Genomic DNA, 15,634 nt, shown 5'->3' on the forward strand with positions numbered 1-15,634 from the left:
ATACAGTACTCAGAGCTTTGAGAATATAAACAAGACACTTTAACATATGAATCACCCCTACTGGTTATGTATTCGAATTATGTAGTATTATGAAAACCTCTCCCTGGGCAATGGTGGCACATGCCTTTAATCCCAGCACTCTGGAAGCAGAAACAGGCAGATCTCAGATCTCTGAGTTTGAGGGCCGGGTAGTCTACAGAGAGAGTTCCAGAACAGGCAGGGCTGTAACACAGAGAAACCCTGCCTCAAAGATAAACAAACAAACAAACAAATAGACAAGAGCTGGAGAGATGACTCAGAGGTTAAGAGCACTGGCTGCTCTTCCAGAGGTCCTAAGTTCAGTTCCCAGCAACTACATGGTGGCTCACAACCATCTATAAGGCCTGGTGCTTTCTTCTGGCGGGCAGGCATACATGCAAGACAGAACATTGTATACATAATAAATAATAATAATCAATCAAACAAACAAAACATCTCTTACATTCTTAGAGACTGGTGCTTTTGGTAGACCTCACAGCCAGAGTTAATTCACCTTAAGGTCACTTGAGACTTAAAACTGCTATTCTACTGTGTACTGAGCCTGTCTGTTTAAAAGGAAATGTAAGTTTAGTCTCACTTGGCTTATATTTCCCATGTCAATTTTTACAATCTAAACTAATGTATAGCTGAAATCTCAAATTACGTACTGGTCTATGGCCTGACCCACAAATAATGCATGTGTGCTTATACATTGGTTATGATAATCATTTGCTGGAAAGAACAAATATCAGAATATGCACCATGGATATTGAAATCAATATATAGGTGCTGCTTGATTAAACAATGATATTTGTAATACTTTTTGTTACCTGGGTCAGTTGGATTTACTGACTTAATCCCTTGCAAACCTTGTTTAAAGATTTCTGTAAAGTAACCCTCATCCCTTCCCCCAAGGGATCCTCTCTGTGCTGGTCAAAAAGATGTAAGAGTGAAGCTTTTTGTTAAGACACACATAAGATTCATAGGACAGCTTTCAGGTAGGAACAGATGCAGGCCCAAACAGACAGGGAGAGCAATGTAGAGAATTTAAATCAGTACTTGCTCTTGGTTTAATGACACCAAGGGGAAGTGCTTTGATTTCTTTCCTCAATGTGACATGGAGGCATTATAGGTACTCAGAGTTAATTATTAATTTGTTCAAACCAATTGCACTTTAGGAGACAGGATCTCACTAAATAGCCCAAGCTAATCTGGAATTTAAACTCCTCTTACCTCAGTTTGTTAACAACTGCTGGTATCACAGGCATGAACCACACATAGTGAATGTGTCCTTGAGAACAAACGTTTCATTTCCTGTTTGTGTGTGTATGTGGGCACATGATCTTGTACCCTATAAAGATTTATCAGTTGTATTGCTTTGATAAAATGCTGATTGGTCAGTAGCCAGGCAGGAAGTATGGAAAAGATGACCAGATAGGAAAAAGAGTTGGGGCAATGAGAAGTGGAGATTTCTGGGAAGAGGAAAGACTCAGTCTGATGTCATCTCCCAGAGGCAGAGGAAGCAAGATGAGAATGCCACACTGATAAAAGGCACCAAGCAACGTGACTGACATAGACAAGAATTATGGGTTAAGATGTAAGAGTTAATAAGAAGCCTGAGCTAATAGGCCAACCAGTTTATGATTAGTGTAGACCTCTGTGTGTTTCTTTGGGACTGAACAGCTACAGAACCAGGTCAGACAGAAATCTTTGTCAACAAATGGCACGAATGTGGGCAACTAAATCCACTTAAAACCTGAGAGAGCTTGGGAAGGAATTCTAGACACAAAAGAACAGAGTTAAGTGTGGCTTCTTGGTAGCAGCATTTTCTTGGATGGGCTCTGTTTGCTAGAGGCAAGCACATCTCATTTAAGAGAGGCTTCCTGACTCAGTTTTAGCTGCAAAAACCTTGCAGCCCTTTCAAGAGGTCCTGCCACAAAATACTTAAATGTTATTTATGAAGCTATAGAGTTGTGGCAATAAACATGGCTCCTGCCAGTACCTCTGCCATGAAGCTAGACTCTCAGAAAGCTAAGGAATGGGCTGGATCCAGATAGCAACGCCACAGCTTTAATCCTGGCCATATGGCTTAGCAAATTAAAGACTCATGTGGCCAGAAAAAGAGAGATACAGTAAAGATAGATTCAGATGAAAGAAACCTATAAATGGTTTAGAGTGTATTTAAAAATATATGTAGGCTTGGAAGAGAAAAGAAAAAGGGATAAAGTCCTTAAAATAAAAAAGAAAGAAAGAGAGTATCTGGGTGGTGGTGGTGGCAAACATCTTTAATCCCAACACTTGGGAGGCAGAGGCAGGTAGATCTCTGTGAGTTCAAGGACAACCTGTTTTACAGAGTGAGCCAAAGATACATAGAGAAACCTAGTCTCAAAAGAAACCAAAAATTGGGCTGGAGAGATGGCTCAGCGGTTAAGAGCATTGCCTGCTCTTCCAAAGGTCCTGAGTTCAATTCCCAGCAACCACATGATGGCTCACAACCATCTGTAATGAGGTCTGGTGCCCTCTTCTGGCCTTCAAGCATACATGCAGATAGAATGTTGTATACATAATAAATAAATAAATATTAAAAAAACCCAAAAATTAAAAATAAAATAAAAGAGTTTAAAATAAAGCCACATAAAGATGGAAAATACACAGAGAGTCTGAATACTGTACATTATTGCGTTGTCTTTCAATTGTTTGATGGCTGAGGAAGAAGCATAAGCTGCTAAAAACATTTGATTATAAATGCTGCTGGATTAATCTAACATATATATTTTGAAAATGCCTTAACTTCAAAATTTAAGTCAAAAGTTATGTTACTTTGGAGAAGATGTTTTGCTTTTGTTTCCACAGGAAATGAGAGGCTGTGGATTCATTCCGGGCTAAGAAAAATCAGGTTTGATCAAGGAAAACCCCCTGAGAAATCTCCAGTAGGAACAGATGGCCCAGATGTCTGAGTTCTACATCCAGAACAGCCGCAAGACTGCTGGCTGAGATGATCAAGCCTCACAGAATATTTCAGTCAGGACTTGACCATAAGTAAAAATTTTCTTTAGGTCCCTGTAAGATTATCAGTGCTCCAATCCGTAGGAAGTAGCCTGGAAAACTATACCCACATTTCCCAAAAAAATGGATTATGGATGTTTGTCTTTGTTTAGACTGTTAGTTACAAATTGTTATGGATAATGGTCTGGGAAAAAAGCTAAGTTACAAATTGTTATGGATAATGGTCTGGGAAAAAAGCTAAGTAAAGGAGATTAAATTCAGAATTCTTGCTTTGAAGAAAAAGTGGGGGAGTGCTGTGGGACAATAATCTTGACAACAAACCTCTGTGTGTTTCTTTGGGACTGAACGGCTGCAGGACTGGGCAGGACAGAAACCTCTGTCAACATACATGCACACCTGTGGAAGTCAGACAATGACTATCAAGGATCCATTCTCTCCTTTTCAACCTTTATGTAGTTTTCAGAGAATTAAAGGCTTTCAGGCCAACCTGGGCTACATGAAACCCTACCTCAAAAAGTCAAAACCAGAGCCAGGAAGCAGTGGCGCAGGCCTTTAGTCCCAGTTCTGGGAGGCAGAGGCAAGCAAATCTCCAAGTTTGAGGTCAGTCTGGTCTGTAGAGCAAGTTCCAGGACAGTCAGGACTACACAAAGGAACCCTGTCTCAAAAATCAAATAATAATAGTAATAATAATCACAAAATAAAATAGGAAAAATCAAAACCAGGGCTGAAGTGTTGGCTCAGTGGTTGTTTCTCTTGCAGTGGACCGGGGTTTGGTTCCCAGCACCCACGTGACAGCTCATAATCGCCTGGAACTCTAGTTCCAGGGGATCTAGTGCCATCTTCTGACCTCTGGTGAACCAGGCACACATGTGGCACACATAATATATACAGACAAAGGCTCATACATATAACATGTTGTGGGAACTGAATTCCCACAACTGATCCAATAGGCCATTATATTGGGGCAGCTTGGCCCAATGGGTGTGATCTTCTCTTGGGATACTTGATCCAATAAGAACTGGGCATAAGGGGGTTGCATGGACAGTGTAGGAGCTGGCAGAACCACAACTTGGAGTTTGAAGTCAGCTTGGTCTACAAAGAGAGTTCCATGACAGTCAGGGCTTCACAGAGAAACCATGTCTCGAAAAATTAAAAATAAATAAATAAATAAAGCCAGGTGTGATGGCCACACACTTTTAATCCCAGCATTGACAGGCAGAGGCAGGATCTGTTATGACCTTCATAGCAAATTCCAGGCCAGTCAAGGTTGAATAGTGAAACCCTGTCTCAAATGTAAATAAAATAAAAATGGGGTGTAGTGGCCTACCCATTTAATCCCAGCATTCAAGAGGCAGAAGCAGACAGATCCCTGTGAGTCTGAAGCCAGCTTGGTCTACATAGTGAGTTCCCAGCCAGTCAGAGGTATGTGGCAAGACCCTGTTTCAATAAACAAACAAACAAATAAATATAAACAAAGGACCAATGAGATGGTGGTACTTGCTGCCAAGCCTGGACTACCTGAATTTGATCTTCAGGACTCACTGACCTCCATACACACTCCTTCCCCCTCAAAAACCAGGGAAACAAAAATAAATGATCCCATGTGTGTCCCCATCCTCCTCACCATGGTAATGGTCTAATCCTCTGAAACTGTAAGGAAATCCCCAATTAAATGCTTTCTTTTATGAGTTGTTGTGGTCATAACTGGGAGTAGCTTTGGTTCTGCAGGGATGGAGATGCTTCGGAAATACTGGGCCAGGGCTGTCTTTCAGTTGCAATCCAGGTCTGTTTGGGCACTTCCTTTTCTCTTCTTTTCTTTTTCTTTTCTTTTCTTTTCTTTTCTTTCCTTTCCTTTTTTTCTCTTTCTTTCTTCCTTTCTTTCCTTTTTTTCTTTCTTTTTCATTCAAAAGGAGATCAGCTGAATGCTATTTATTCAACTTTGTGGAAATCCTTATATATCTAGCTGCTGCACAAGGAGCTCCCCCCAGGCAGGTGGGAAATTGCCGTACCCAAGATGGAGTAAACAATGCCCTACAGCTAGTCACCAGGCGGCTTTCTTTCTTTCTTTTTTATTTTTATTTTTATTTTTTTATTTGAGACAGTCTCTCTTCGTAGCTCTGGCTCTCCTGGAATTTACTGTGTAGGCTAGGCTGGCCTCAAACTCAAAAATTCTGCCTGCCTCTAACTACACCGTGTAGATCAGGCTGGCTGAACTCGCAGTTCTCTGGGTCTGGATTGTTGGGATTAACGGTGTGTGCCACTATGGCGTGTTTTTGAGATTGAGTCTCACTATGTAACCCTAGCTGTACTGGAACTCACTATGTCGGCTAGGTTAGCATCAAAAGAGTCTACTGCCTCAGCTTCCCTAGTGCATTTAAATTTTTTTTTTCTTCAATGTAAGTGTGGAACACAGGATCTTGTGAATGCTACATAAGTGCTCTGCCACTATGTACACCCCAGCTCTCGTTAAAGTTTTGTTAACGACTGGACAGTGGTGTCACACACCTTTAATCCCAGCACTTGGGAGGCAGAAGCAGGCAGATCTCAATGATCTCGAGGCCTCTAAACAGAGAGTTGCAGGCCAGTCGAGGCTACGCAAAGAAACCCTGTCTGGGGGGTTGGGAGGTGGGTAGGGGGTCGATTACTGTATCAAACCACCCAGTTTGGAATCTCAAGTTGGCGGGGGGGGGGGGGGAGGGGGCGGCGGCATTCCAGCCCCACCACCCCAGTATGCTAAGCAGCAGCTCCCTGGAGATCAGCGGCTCTCCCTGGAGATGCGCTGGACCACGCCTATAGGTTATTTAAGACGAATCCACCCCCCACCCTATCCCCCACCGCCGCGGTTCTCTCTCCTGGATTTCTCTTCCCCTGGAACCACCCGGCAATACTTTGCTTAGATTAAATCTGGATTTATGAATTCTTAATTCGGCTCGGTTTGATTGGCTGTGTCGGCGGAGAGCCTTAAAACTGGGTAAAGAAACCTTCCACAAGTTTTGTTAATTACTGTAAAGGCAGGCCTGGTAGTGGTCTCCTGTGATCCCAGCTACTAGTGTCTGAAGAAAGAAATAAAGCAGAGTTTAGACATTAACAGCTAGAGTAGGCTTTATTTTATCTTGTAAATGTTCTCTATCTGACTGCACCATGACCAGGATGTAGCACCCAGCAACACCGTGACCAGAGTTCCAGACAATGCAGACTACAGGTGCTTTAAGACCGGATTTTTTTTTTTTTTTTTTTTTTATAGCTAAGGATGGGAAGGGAGAAGAGGGTTTCATAGGGACAGAATGGGGAAGTTTTTCTATAAGGTGGATTTGATGCTGCAGGGTCTGTTGTTTCTGTAATCCCCAAATAGCTGGCTTCCTGGAGTTATGAGCTCAGTTTAGAATCTCCACTTCTTTTTTTGGGGGGGGGGGAGGGATTCTTTTACTAGGGAAGATGAGGCAGGAGATCAACTGAGCCCATTGTGTACAACGTAGGAGTAAACGTTTTGTTTTTGTTTTTGATTTTTTTTTTTTAAGGTTAAAAAGGAATTGGGGCCAGGTGGTGGCGGCGCACACCTTTAATCCAAATATTCAGGAGGTAGAGGCAGGTGAATCTGTGAGTTCAAAGCCAGCCTGGTCTACAGAGCGAGTTCCAGGGCAGCCAAGACTACACAGAGAAATCCTGTCTGGGGGGTAAATAAAACAACCAACCAGTGAACCAGTTAGAAATCCTACGACAGCCAGGAAACTACTCTTTAAAAGGGTGGGGCACAAGCATGGGCAATTAACATGCCGTTGCCAGTACTAAATATGGCAGCATCCACTCAGCGCTCAATTCACCTCACGTGACTGGGCGGAGCCTATGTTTAGCTCAGCCCCCACCCGGACACGCCTACTTCGGATTGCCCAATGAACCTGAGTTTTTTCAGGCACGCCCTTTCGTCCCTTCCACCAATAGCCTGCCGACAGCGTCCTTATAATCCAATCGTCATTTCGCTCCTCCGTTGAGTGATAAGCCAGCGGCCCAGTGAGCGGGACTCGAGTCGTGCTCCAGACAGGAAGCTTTGCTGCTCGCGTCCAGGGGCGCGACGTACAAGCCGACAGGCGGCTCTCCTCGCAGCTCGCGGAGGCGAACCGGGCGACAGGTAGGTGGTGGGTTCTGAGCTCGGGCCGCGGTGTGGGGCTGTGGGTTTGCTGAAGCGGACGCCGCGGTGCAGCGGGAGGAGCCGGCGCGAGGCGGCCGATCGGTTAGGCGCCCACCTCGAGCTGGCAGCCGTTGGGGTTCCGTGCGCATGCGCCAGGGGCGGGCCAGCCGTTAGTGCGTCGGCTTCCGGGAGCGATGTCAGGGCTGCACTCCGAGGCCGGCCTGTGTATGGTGGCGGGATCGAGGCAGAGGGCGGCTTCACGTTGGAGTTCGGGTCCCGGCAGGACGACCTAGGCTTCCTGTGGGCAGACTTCGCGAGTTTGCAGTCACCTCCCTCTCATGTGGCTCTGCCGTTCTCCCGGCCGGCGTGGCGACCCGCAGGAGCCCGATTCTTCACCCGGGGTCTCCTTCCGCGTGTGAGCCGGTCCAGCCCGGTTGCAACTCAACTTCCCTGGACCTGATTGGAACTTGTTTGGGACAGCCACTTCCAGGGTTCACTTCTTTCATTTTCTGTCACTGATGTTGCATTTGGGGGTATCCGCTCCAAGTAGCATCCCAACCCGTTCCTGGAACATTTGGTGTATCACATCTCGTTTTTCGAGACAGGATCTCTCTACAGAGTCTTGGAATTCATTATGAAGACCAGGTCAGCCTCGAACTCACTGAGATCCACTTGCATCTGCCTCCAGAGCTCTGGGATTAAAGGCGTGCGCCTCTAAGTCTGGCTTCACATTTATTCCTTAAATAGCACAAGGAACGTTTTTAGAGCTATACTGCCTAAAAACAATGAGGGATCATAAGATAGCTTCTTGTGAAGCCGAGGCTGCCCTTGAACTTTTGTGTGTCTGTGTGAATGAGTTACTTGTGTGCAGGTGCTCCTGGAGGCCAGAAGAGGGAGTCGAACTTCCTGTACCTGAAGTTAGAACGTGGTTGTAAGGGTAGGTTGAAAAGTTAGGTTGAGAACCCTAACTCAGGTCGTCTGAAAGCAGCAAGTGTTTTAACCGCTCCGCCACCTCTCCTGGCTAGTCTTGAACTTAAGATTTTTGTTGTCGTTGTTGAGACAGGATCTCACTATGTAGCTTTCGCTGGCCTGGAACTCATGGGGATCTGCCGGCTCCTGCCTCAGGCATTTTTTAAAGTTCATTTTAAATCCTGGCGGCAGTGGCACAAGCCTTTAATCCCAGCACTCGGGAGGCAGAGACAGGTGGATCTCTGAGTTTGAGGCCAGCCTGGTCTATAAGAGTTAGTTGCAGGACAGGCTCTGAAAACTCTTGGGGGAGGGGAGGGGAGTTACTTTTAATGTATGTTTGGCATTGCTTAGAAATTTAAGCACACATGCCCTGGACTGCCTAGCTTCTCTCTCCTAGCTGTCTGCTTTAGTCCTGTCACTGGGGTCTGGTGCTTTAGTGACTGATAAACTTTTTGTTAAAGATTTTATTATGTATACAGTGTTCTGTCTGTCTGTACACTAGAAGAGGACACCAGATCTCATTACAGATGGCTGTGAGCTGCCATGTGGTTGCTGGTACTTGAACTCAGGACCCCTACAAGAGCGGCCAGTGCTCTTAACCTGGCAGTGCTCTCCAGCCCCCACTGATAACTTTTGAAGGCATTTTTATTTTGTGTATGTGTGTGGGTTTGTGTGTGTAGATCAGGGCCATTTGTCAGTTCTCCACTATGTGGAGTCTGGGGAATCATACCTTTACCTACTGGGTAGTAATCTTTCTTGGTGGGCAAATGTCCTGGAACTCACAGAGATCCTGCCTCTTCCTCCTGAGAACTGGGATCAAAGGTGTGTGCCACCACACCTAGCTGAGGAGAGCTTTTTTAAATTGATGCTAAATTGAAGTACACGTCTGAAGAATAAGCACCCAACTAAGTGTGTGTTGGAGAGGGGAGGTCATGACTGTGTGCAGGCCCCAACTGCAGTAGTGTAAGTAAGGTGTGTGGGGTTTTTGTTGTTGAGATAGGATCTCACTACATAGTCCTGGCTGTGTAGACCAGGCTGGCCTGGAACTCACAGAGATCTGCTTGCTTCTGTCCTGAGAGCTAGGATTAAGGATGTGTGCTACTACCTGCCATTTGAAAATGTTTTATTTGACGGTGGTGGTGACCAACAACTTTAATCCTGGCACTTGGGGGGGAGGATCTCTGAGTGTACAGAGCGAGTTACTGGACAACTAGGGCTACACAGAGAAACCCTGTCACAAAAAATGAAAGAAAAAAACCGAAGCATTGGTTTATGTTGTATTGTGGATATGCACTGAGAATGGTGCAGAATGAAGGATTGAAGGAGTGAAAGGCCACGTGATGCTGTCTGAATCTGTTTATAGAAGATGTCCAGGAAAAGCTAGTCTGCAGAGATGAGCAGATTGGTGGTTCTGGGAGGTAGGTGATGGCTAAAGGTTGAGGTAGTTTCACTTTTGTGGTTTGGGGATGAAGTCCAGGGCCTCTCACATGCTAGGCATCTCACCCCTGAGCCACACCTCCAGACCCAGGGTCCTGCCACACCTCCAGACCCAGGGTCTTTTTTTTTTTTTTAAATTTATTCATTTTGTTTTCTGTGAACGTTTTGCCTGAATACGTTTATATTTACTGAGGGCATGCTTTTTGACTGGAGGTCAGAAGAGGACATTGGGTCTCTGGAACAGGAGTTGTAAATTCTGGGAATCGAACCCCAGTCTTCTGAAACTTAACCGCTGAGCCATCTCTCCAGTCCATCAGGTTTTCTCTTATAAAGGTGGCGGCGTATGTTATTGAGTGTACAGATGCCGACATGTTTGTTGACTCCTAAATTATGTACTTTGGAGAATTGTATAGTGTATAGCTGTTTCAGTAAAGCTGTTCCAATCTTAAAGAAATAAAAAAGACCTTGGGGCCAGCATGGTTTCCTATGTGAGAAGTGACTAGGTAGACATGACTGGATTTGGTGAGTGGGCTTGCTGGACAGGATTTACTGCTCAGTCAAGACTGTCTCTGAGAATGGAATAACTTTCTGAGATGGAAGCGGCCTGGAGGAGAAACTGAAATCTTTGCCCTAGGCCTCTTGAGTTCACCTCCTAAGGGTGTGGGAAGATGACTGTGACTGCGCACTGGTCTGGAGTGGAAAAGGCATGTGACCGGAAACAAAGCTGACCTTAGCATAGACATGGCTGAATTTGGATCAAGTCAAAGGGGGAAAAAAGAGGGCCAGAAGTGGGTCTAGTGTGTTAGCGTCTGACCTCAGCAGACCTGGGGCAACAGTAGATGAGCCTGGCTGGTATATGCCTTGTGTTTGGTGTTTGAGGGATTAATGAAGTGGGTGGGAAGCTTGTCTCCTGTGAATTCCATTTACCATTTCAGCTGCTGGCTTTCTTGCTTGCCTGGCCCAATGGGAACCCTTTTCATAAAAGCACTTAATGATTCCCCTGTGTCGACCACAAACAACCAGGGTGGGGTGGGGTGGGCAGGGCAGCGCAGATGCTGCCTGCTCCCTTGCCACCATTCCTTTCTCAGCACCTAGGCAGCCACAACTGCAGGTCCTAGGTCATCAGGTGCTGGGAGGTCCTTGGAGGTGGGGGGGTCTGAGGAGCCTTATTAGTGCTGAAATTTGAACGTCAGGGATGGCACATTAATCAGGCAAGGTGGTGTCTGCCTGTAATTCAGAAACTTGTAAGGTGAAGACAGGAGTGTCACTGCAAATTCTGGACCAGCCTATATAGTAAGGTCTTTTGTATTTTTTAAAGGTTTATTTATTTATTATGCATACAACATTCTGTCTGCATGTTTGCCTGCACATGCAGGCATCAGATCTCATAGCCACCATGTGGTTGCTGGAAAAGCAGTCAGTGCTCTTAACCTCTGAGCCATCTCTCCAGCGCTATTAAGATCTTTCTTAAAAACAAACAAAAAACCTCACAAAGATAGGGGATTTTCCTCAGTTAGTGGAATGCTTGTCAAGGAGACACAAGCCCCAGCATGATATTAGAAAAGAAAAAAAGTGAGGTGGCACACACCTGTAATCCCAACACTTGGGCGGCAGAGGCAGGCAGATTCCTATGACTTCAAGGCCAGCCTGGTTTACATAGCAAGTCTCGGACAGCCAGGGTGATCTAGTAAGATCTGTTTCCAAAACAAAAGTTGTGTGCAGAGACTTAGGAGCAGGGCATCCTTGGAGTGGAAGGATGGTCTGATGAGATGAAGCAGGGGGAAGGAATCAGAGGCCAGGCCAGGAGGTGTGATCACTATCACGTATTTTATCTGTGGTGTTGGGGACAGAACCTGCTAGGTAAGTGCTTTATCACTGAGCCTCATCCCCACCTGTAGTGTAGGATTGGTAGTTCACTGAAGACCTTAGCATTCTTGAGGGTGGTGGCATTGGATGGGAGTGTGCGGTGTGTAGCAGATGAGAGGTTGCTGGGAGGGTGATGATAAGGGGCAGCAGGCTGAAGTGGGAGGCCCTGTGCAGGCGCACCACTGAACTCTGCCTGCTTACAGGGTTTGCCCTACCAACCCCTTTCCTGATCTTCCTTCTCTACCAAGTGGGTTTTCCTGCCTGCATCTCAGCTGCATCTCTGCCTCCCTCTGCCTTCTGTTCTCAGTGCCATGGCAGAACAAGATGTGGAAAATGAGCTTTTGGACTATGATGAAGATGAAGAGCCCCAAGCACCCCAGGAGAGCACTCCAGCGCCCCCAAAGAAAGATGTCAAAGGGTCTTATGTGTCCATTCATAGTTCTGGGTTCCGGGACTTTCTGCTGAAGCCGGAGCTCCTGAGAGCCATAGTTGACTGTGGCTTTGAGCATCCTTCAGAGGGTATGTTTTCCTGGTGTCACCCCCCCAGCCACATGAGTCAGTTATCAGCAGCCCCTGTGCAGCAAGCAGGTGGCTGGGACCTGACCTCTGCCAGAAGAGTGTGCAGGGAGGCAGCATCCAGTCTCTTACTCACTCATTTCCTCTTTTCTTCCTCAGTCCAGCATGAGTGTATTCCCCAGGCCATTCTGGGTATGGATGTCCTGTGCCAGGCCAAGTCTGGGATGGGTAAGACAGCTGTGTTTGTGCTGGCCACCCTGCAGCAGATCGAGCCCATCAATGGCCAGGTAGGGATGTGGGTTCCTTTCTGGGCTGGGATTCCATGTGACTGTGCAGCTTTGGGTATCATGAAACTTTCATAGTCTCTGTGTGCTTTTGATTTTAAGCTGGGGGATTGAAGCTATAGTGACAGTAACAGTCCCCAGTGTCACTGCTGATTTGTTATGCAGGTGTTCTAATACCACCATTGTAGGTCAGCTACAGGGTCTTCAGAGTTCTGCTTGAGTCCAGGATAGGAAGCTGAGGCAGGATTGAGAGTTCCAGGCTATGAGAAGACTCTGTTTATAAAAAATGTCTTGTTGGGGTGTGCTGGAGTTTGATTGTGTGGTAGAGCTCTTGAGTGGCATGTGTGAGGCCTTGGTGTGTATTCTTGGGTGGGTGGGTGTCTTTTCAGGGCATGGCACAAGTGTGGTGAGAGCTATGTTGTGGGTGGGCAAGAAGACATGCCATTCTGGCGTAACCCTTTCGTTTAGGATCTGTTCTACCTTTCTCTGTTCCTGGCCTCTTGAGGGAGACAGGCTTTAGTTGCCATGAGAGAGTTTGAGGAGGATAGGCTTAAGGAGAAGGTGGAGATGTTCGGGCCTTCAAGCAGCTTGTGTGGAAGGAACTATCGTAATAGGTACACATGTGTTGGGGTGAAAGGGTGTGGATTCTGGGAAAGAATGTGTTTCCTGCCTACTCTACAGGTATCAGTACTGGTCATGTGCCATACAAGGGAGCTGGCCTTCCAGATCAGCAAGGAATATGAGCGCTTCTCTAAGTACATGCCCAGCGTCAAGGTAAGCCTCCTCCGGTGCTCTGTTGGGTCATGCTGGCCTCAGCTCCAGCCCAAGTGGCATTATCAAGCTTAAGGTTAGTGGTAATTTATGTTTCTTAAGTCTGAATTATGCCCAGCCTTCACAGGCTTGGGCTGGTCCCAGGTGTCTCTTTTCATCAGAGCTAGCCTTTCACTCAGACTTGCCTGGGTTTTGAGAGAGTGGGGCTGGTGTACCAGATGCCCCCAGGATGCCTATGCCATAAAGATCACTGATCCCAGACAGATGAAAACAGTCCCTTTCTGTCCCCATAGGTATCTGTGTTCTTTGGGGGCCTCTCCATTAAGAAGGATGAAGATGTTTTGAAGAAGAACTGTCCCCATGTTGTGGTGGGGACACCAGGCCGGATCCTGGCCCTCGTACGGAGCAGGAGCCTCAACCTAAGGAATGTGAAGCACTTTGTGCTAGATGAGTGTGACAAGATGCTGGAACAACTGGGTGAGCATCCCACTGGCCTGCCCAGTCGGTCCCCCACTCAGAGTTACGGCAGTTTTCTAGGGGACCTGATGGATGGGGCAGATCACATGGGTGGCCATAACTCAGGGCTCCTGGGAGAAGCCTAAGGGAATGTCCAATGTTGACAGAGTATGCGCTGCTTCTGAGCCCAAGTTGAGTGGAACCATAGGCCCCATAAGTTGCCATCCCTTTAGGACATGTAGGCATACCCAGGGGATCTGGAGGAGTAGTGTGGCCTCTGCCACCCATCGGGGGCTGGGAGAGATGGGCATGTGTCCTGGGAAGCCACTGCAGCTCTCACGCCAGCGGCTGTCTCTGCCTCAGGCTCCCTTTCCCGAAGCATGGCTCAAGGCGCACTGGCAGGGCCGCTCCATGCTGGCAGCGAGTAAGTGGACCGCGGCTCCTCCCATGCCTGCGCTCCCGCACGCCCGCCCATCCGAGCCCAGCCCCTCAGGCAGTGGGGACATCCCTGGGCCCACTCCACCATGGCCATGGTGCCAATGTTCTCTGGCCCAGGTTGGGGAGGGCTGGTTCCTCTCTGGTATGGGTCTGCTCAGTCAGACAAGACACTCAGACTTTCTATATGTTGGCATCCCATCCAGACATGCGCCGGGATGTGCAAGAGATCTTTCGCTTGACACCCCATGAAAAGCAGTGCATGATGTTCAGCGCCACCCTGAGCAAGGAGATCCGGCCAGTCTGCAGGAAGTTCATGCAGGATGTGAGTAGGGGGATGGCCCAGCTAGCCGCCTGCCTACTGTGACCAACAACTCAGCGCAGCAGCTTTGGCTCTCCAAAGGCCTGAGCCACTCCATGACACGCACACAAGCCTCACTTCCCCTGGTTTGTCAAGCTGGGAGCTGAGAATGGTCTACACCTGAGCCAGAGCAGACTTACATTTGGCTTTTGGGAGGGAATTGTTTACTGAGGTTGGGTGCAACAGGCCCTCTGGAAGTCATCACTACAGAGGAACTGTTCCGCACATGAGATGCCCAGAAGCAAGCTCTACTTGCTCCTTCCTGCTTCCCTTCCTATACAGCCCATGGAGGTGTTTGTGGATGACGAGACCAAGCTCACACTGCACGGGCTACAGCAGTACTATGTCAAGCTCAAGGACAGCGAGAAGAACCGGAAGCTCTTCGACCTCCTTGACGTCCTAGAGTTTAACCAGGTGATGGTCCTACTTGCCCACACCAAGATCTGGGACTGTGGGTGATTCTCCATGGGCCTAACCAGCATTCTCTTTCTTGAGGTGGTGATCTTTGTCAAGTCTGTGCAACGCTGCATGGCCCTGGCCCAGCTCCTAGTGGAACAGAACTTCCCAGCCATTGCCATTCACCGAGGCATGCCCCAGGAGGAGCGGTGAGTGCATGATGTCCACCATGGCCAAGGGTGCTCCTGGGACCCACCTGTGTTTGATGCCTCCATTTGTCTCCCACCCTAGCCTATCCCGCTACCAGCAGTTCAAGGACTTCCAGCGGCGCATCCTGGTAGCCACCAATCTGTTTGGTAGAGGTATGGACATTGAGCGAGTGAACATCGTCTTCAACTATGACATGCCAGAGGACTCGGACACCTACCTTCACCGGGTGAGTGAGTGCACCCTCCCAGGGTGGGTGGATCAGGGCCCCTGCCTTTCTTAGATCTTGGGGTGTCTGTCTGCTGACCCCATCTCCCTGTAGGTGGCTCGTGCTGGTCGCTTTGGTACTAAAGGCCTTGCGGTCACTTTTGTATCTGATGAGAATGATGCCAAAATCCTCAATGATGTTCAGGACCGGTTTGAAGTGAATGTGGCAGAGCTTCCAGAAGAAATAGATATCTCTACATACAGTAAGTTGCTCGGGCCATTCTGGGCACAGGAGGGCTGGGCTTCCAGAGCCAGGCCCCTCCTCCCTCACTGCCTCACTCTTGTCTTTACAGTTGAACAGAGCCGATAACCATAGTGCAACCAAGGCACCACGGCCACCTTCTTTCCCTCCTGCTGCTTCAGATCCTCTTCCTAGATAATAGATGGGTGTATCTTTTTATTGTTCCAAAGCTGTAGTTATGTAAGAATAAAGTTTTATTGTGGATGCCTGGCTCCCGACCATCTTTCTTCTCTTGGTCAGCATTTCATGGACTTGAAGGCCAAGCAAGCACCTCTACC

At 47.5% G+C, this 15,634-nt stretch overlaps 1 protein-coding gene across 2 annotated transcripts; it reads left to right on the forward strand.

Annotated features, from left to right (window-relative positions):
* The first annotated feature begins 6,996 nt into the window (after positions 1-6,996).
* Positions 6,997-15,560, forward strand: Ddx39a (DExD-box helicase 39A). 2 transcript variants are annotated; one of them, XM_048444517.3, is made up of 11 exons: positions 6,997-7,150; positions 11,730-11,941; positions 12,098-12,225; positions 12,904-12,996; positions 13,287-13,470; positions 14,091-14,209; positions 14,528-14,659; positions 14,741-14,850; positions 14,933-15,077; positions 15,171-15,318; positions 15,409-15,560. In XM_048444517.3, exons 2-11 carry the CDS (start codon positions 11,734-11,736, stop codon positions 15,423-15,425), a joined length of 1,284 nt encoding a protein of 427 aa, XP_048300474.1. In that variant the 5' UTR covers positions 6,997-7,150; positions 11,730-11,733; the 3' UTR covers positions 15,426-15,560. The 2 variants fall into 2 exon arrangements, with proteins under 2 accessions (XP_048300474.1, XP_048300473.1); XM_048444516.3 differs by lacking the exon at positions 6,997-7,150 and adding an exon at positions 7,369-7,795.
* The last annotated feature ends 74 nt before the right edge of the window (positions 15,561-15,634 follow it).

This window comes from Myodes glareolus, chromosome 22, assembly GCF_982192425.1.
Source record: "Myodes glareolus chromosome 22, mMyoGla1.1, whole genome shotgun sequence".
In the NCBI taxonomy this organism is placed as follows: Eukaryota; Metazoa; Chordata; class Mammalia; order Rodentia; family Cricetidae; genus Myodes; species Myodes glareolus.

What these genes read in the sequence shown, in the direction of transcription:
- Ddx39a (XM_048444516.3), top strand. An exon ending in CTTTGAGCATCCTTCAGAGG is followed by an intron (nt 11,942 to 12,097) that starts GTATGTTTTCCT and finishes TTTCTTCCTCAG; the next exon opens with TCCAGCATGAGTGTATTCCC. An exon ending in TCGAGCCCATCAATGGCCAG is followed by an intron (nt 12,226 to 12,903) that starts GTAGGGATGTGG and finishes CCTACTCTACAG; the next exon opens with GTATCAGTACTGGTCATGTG.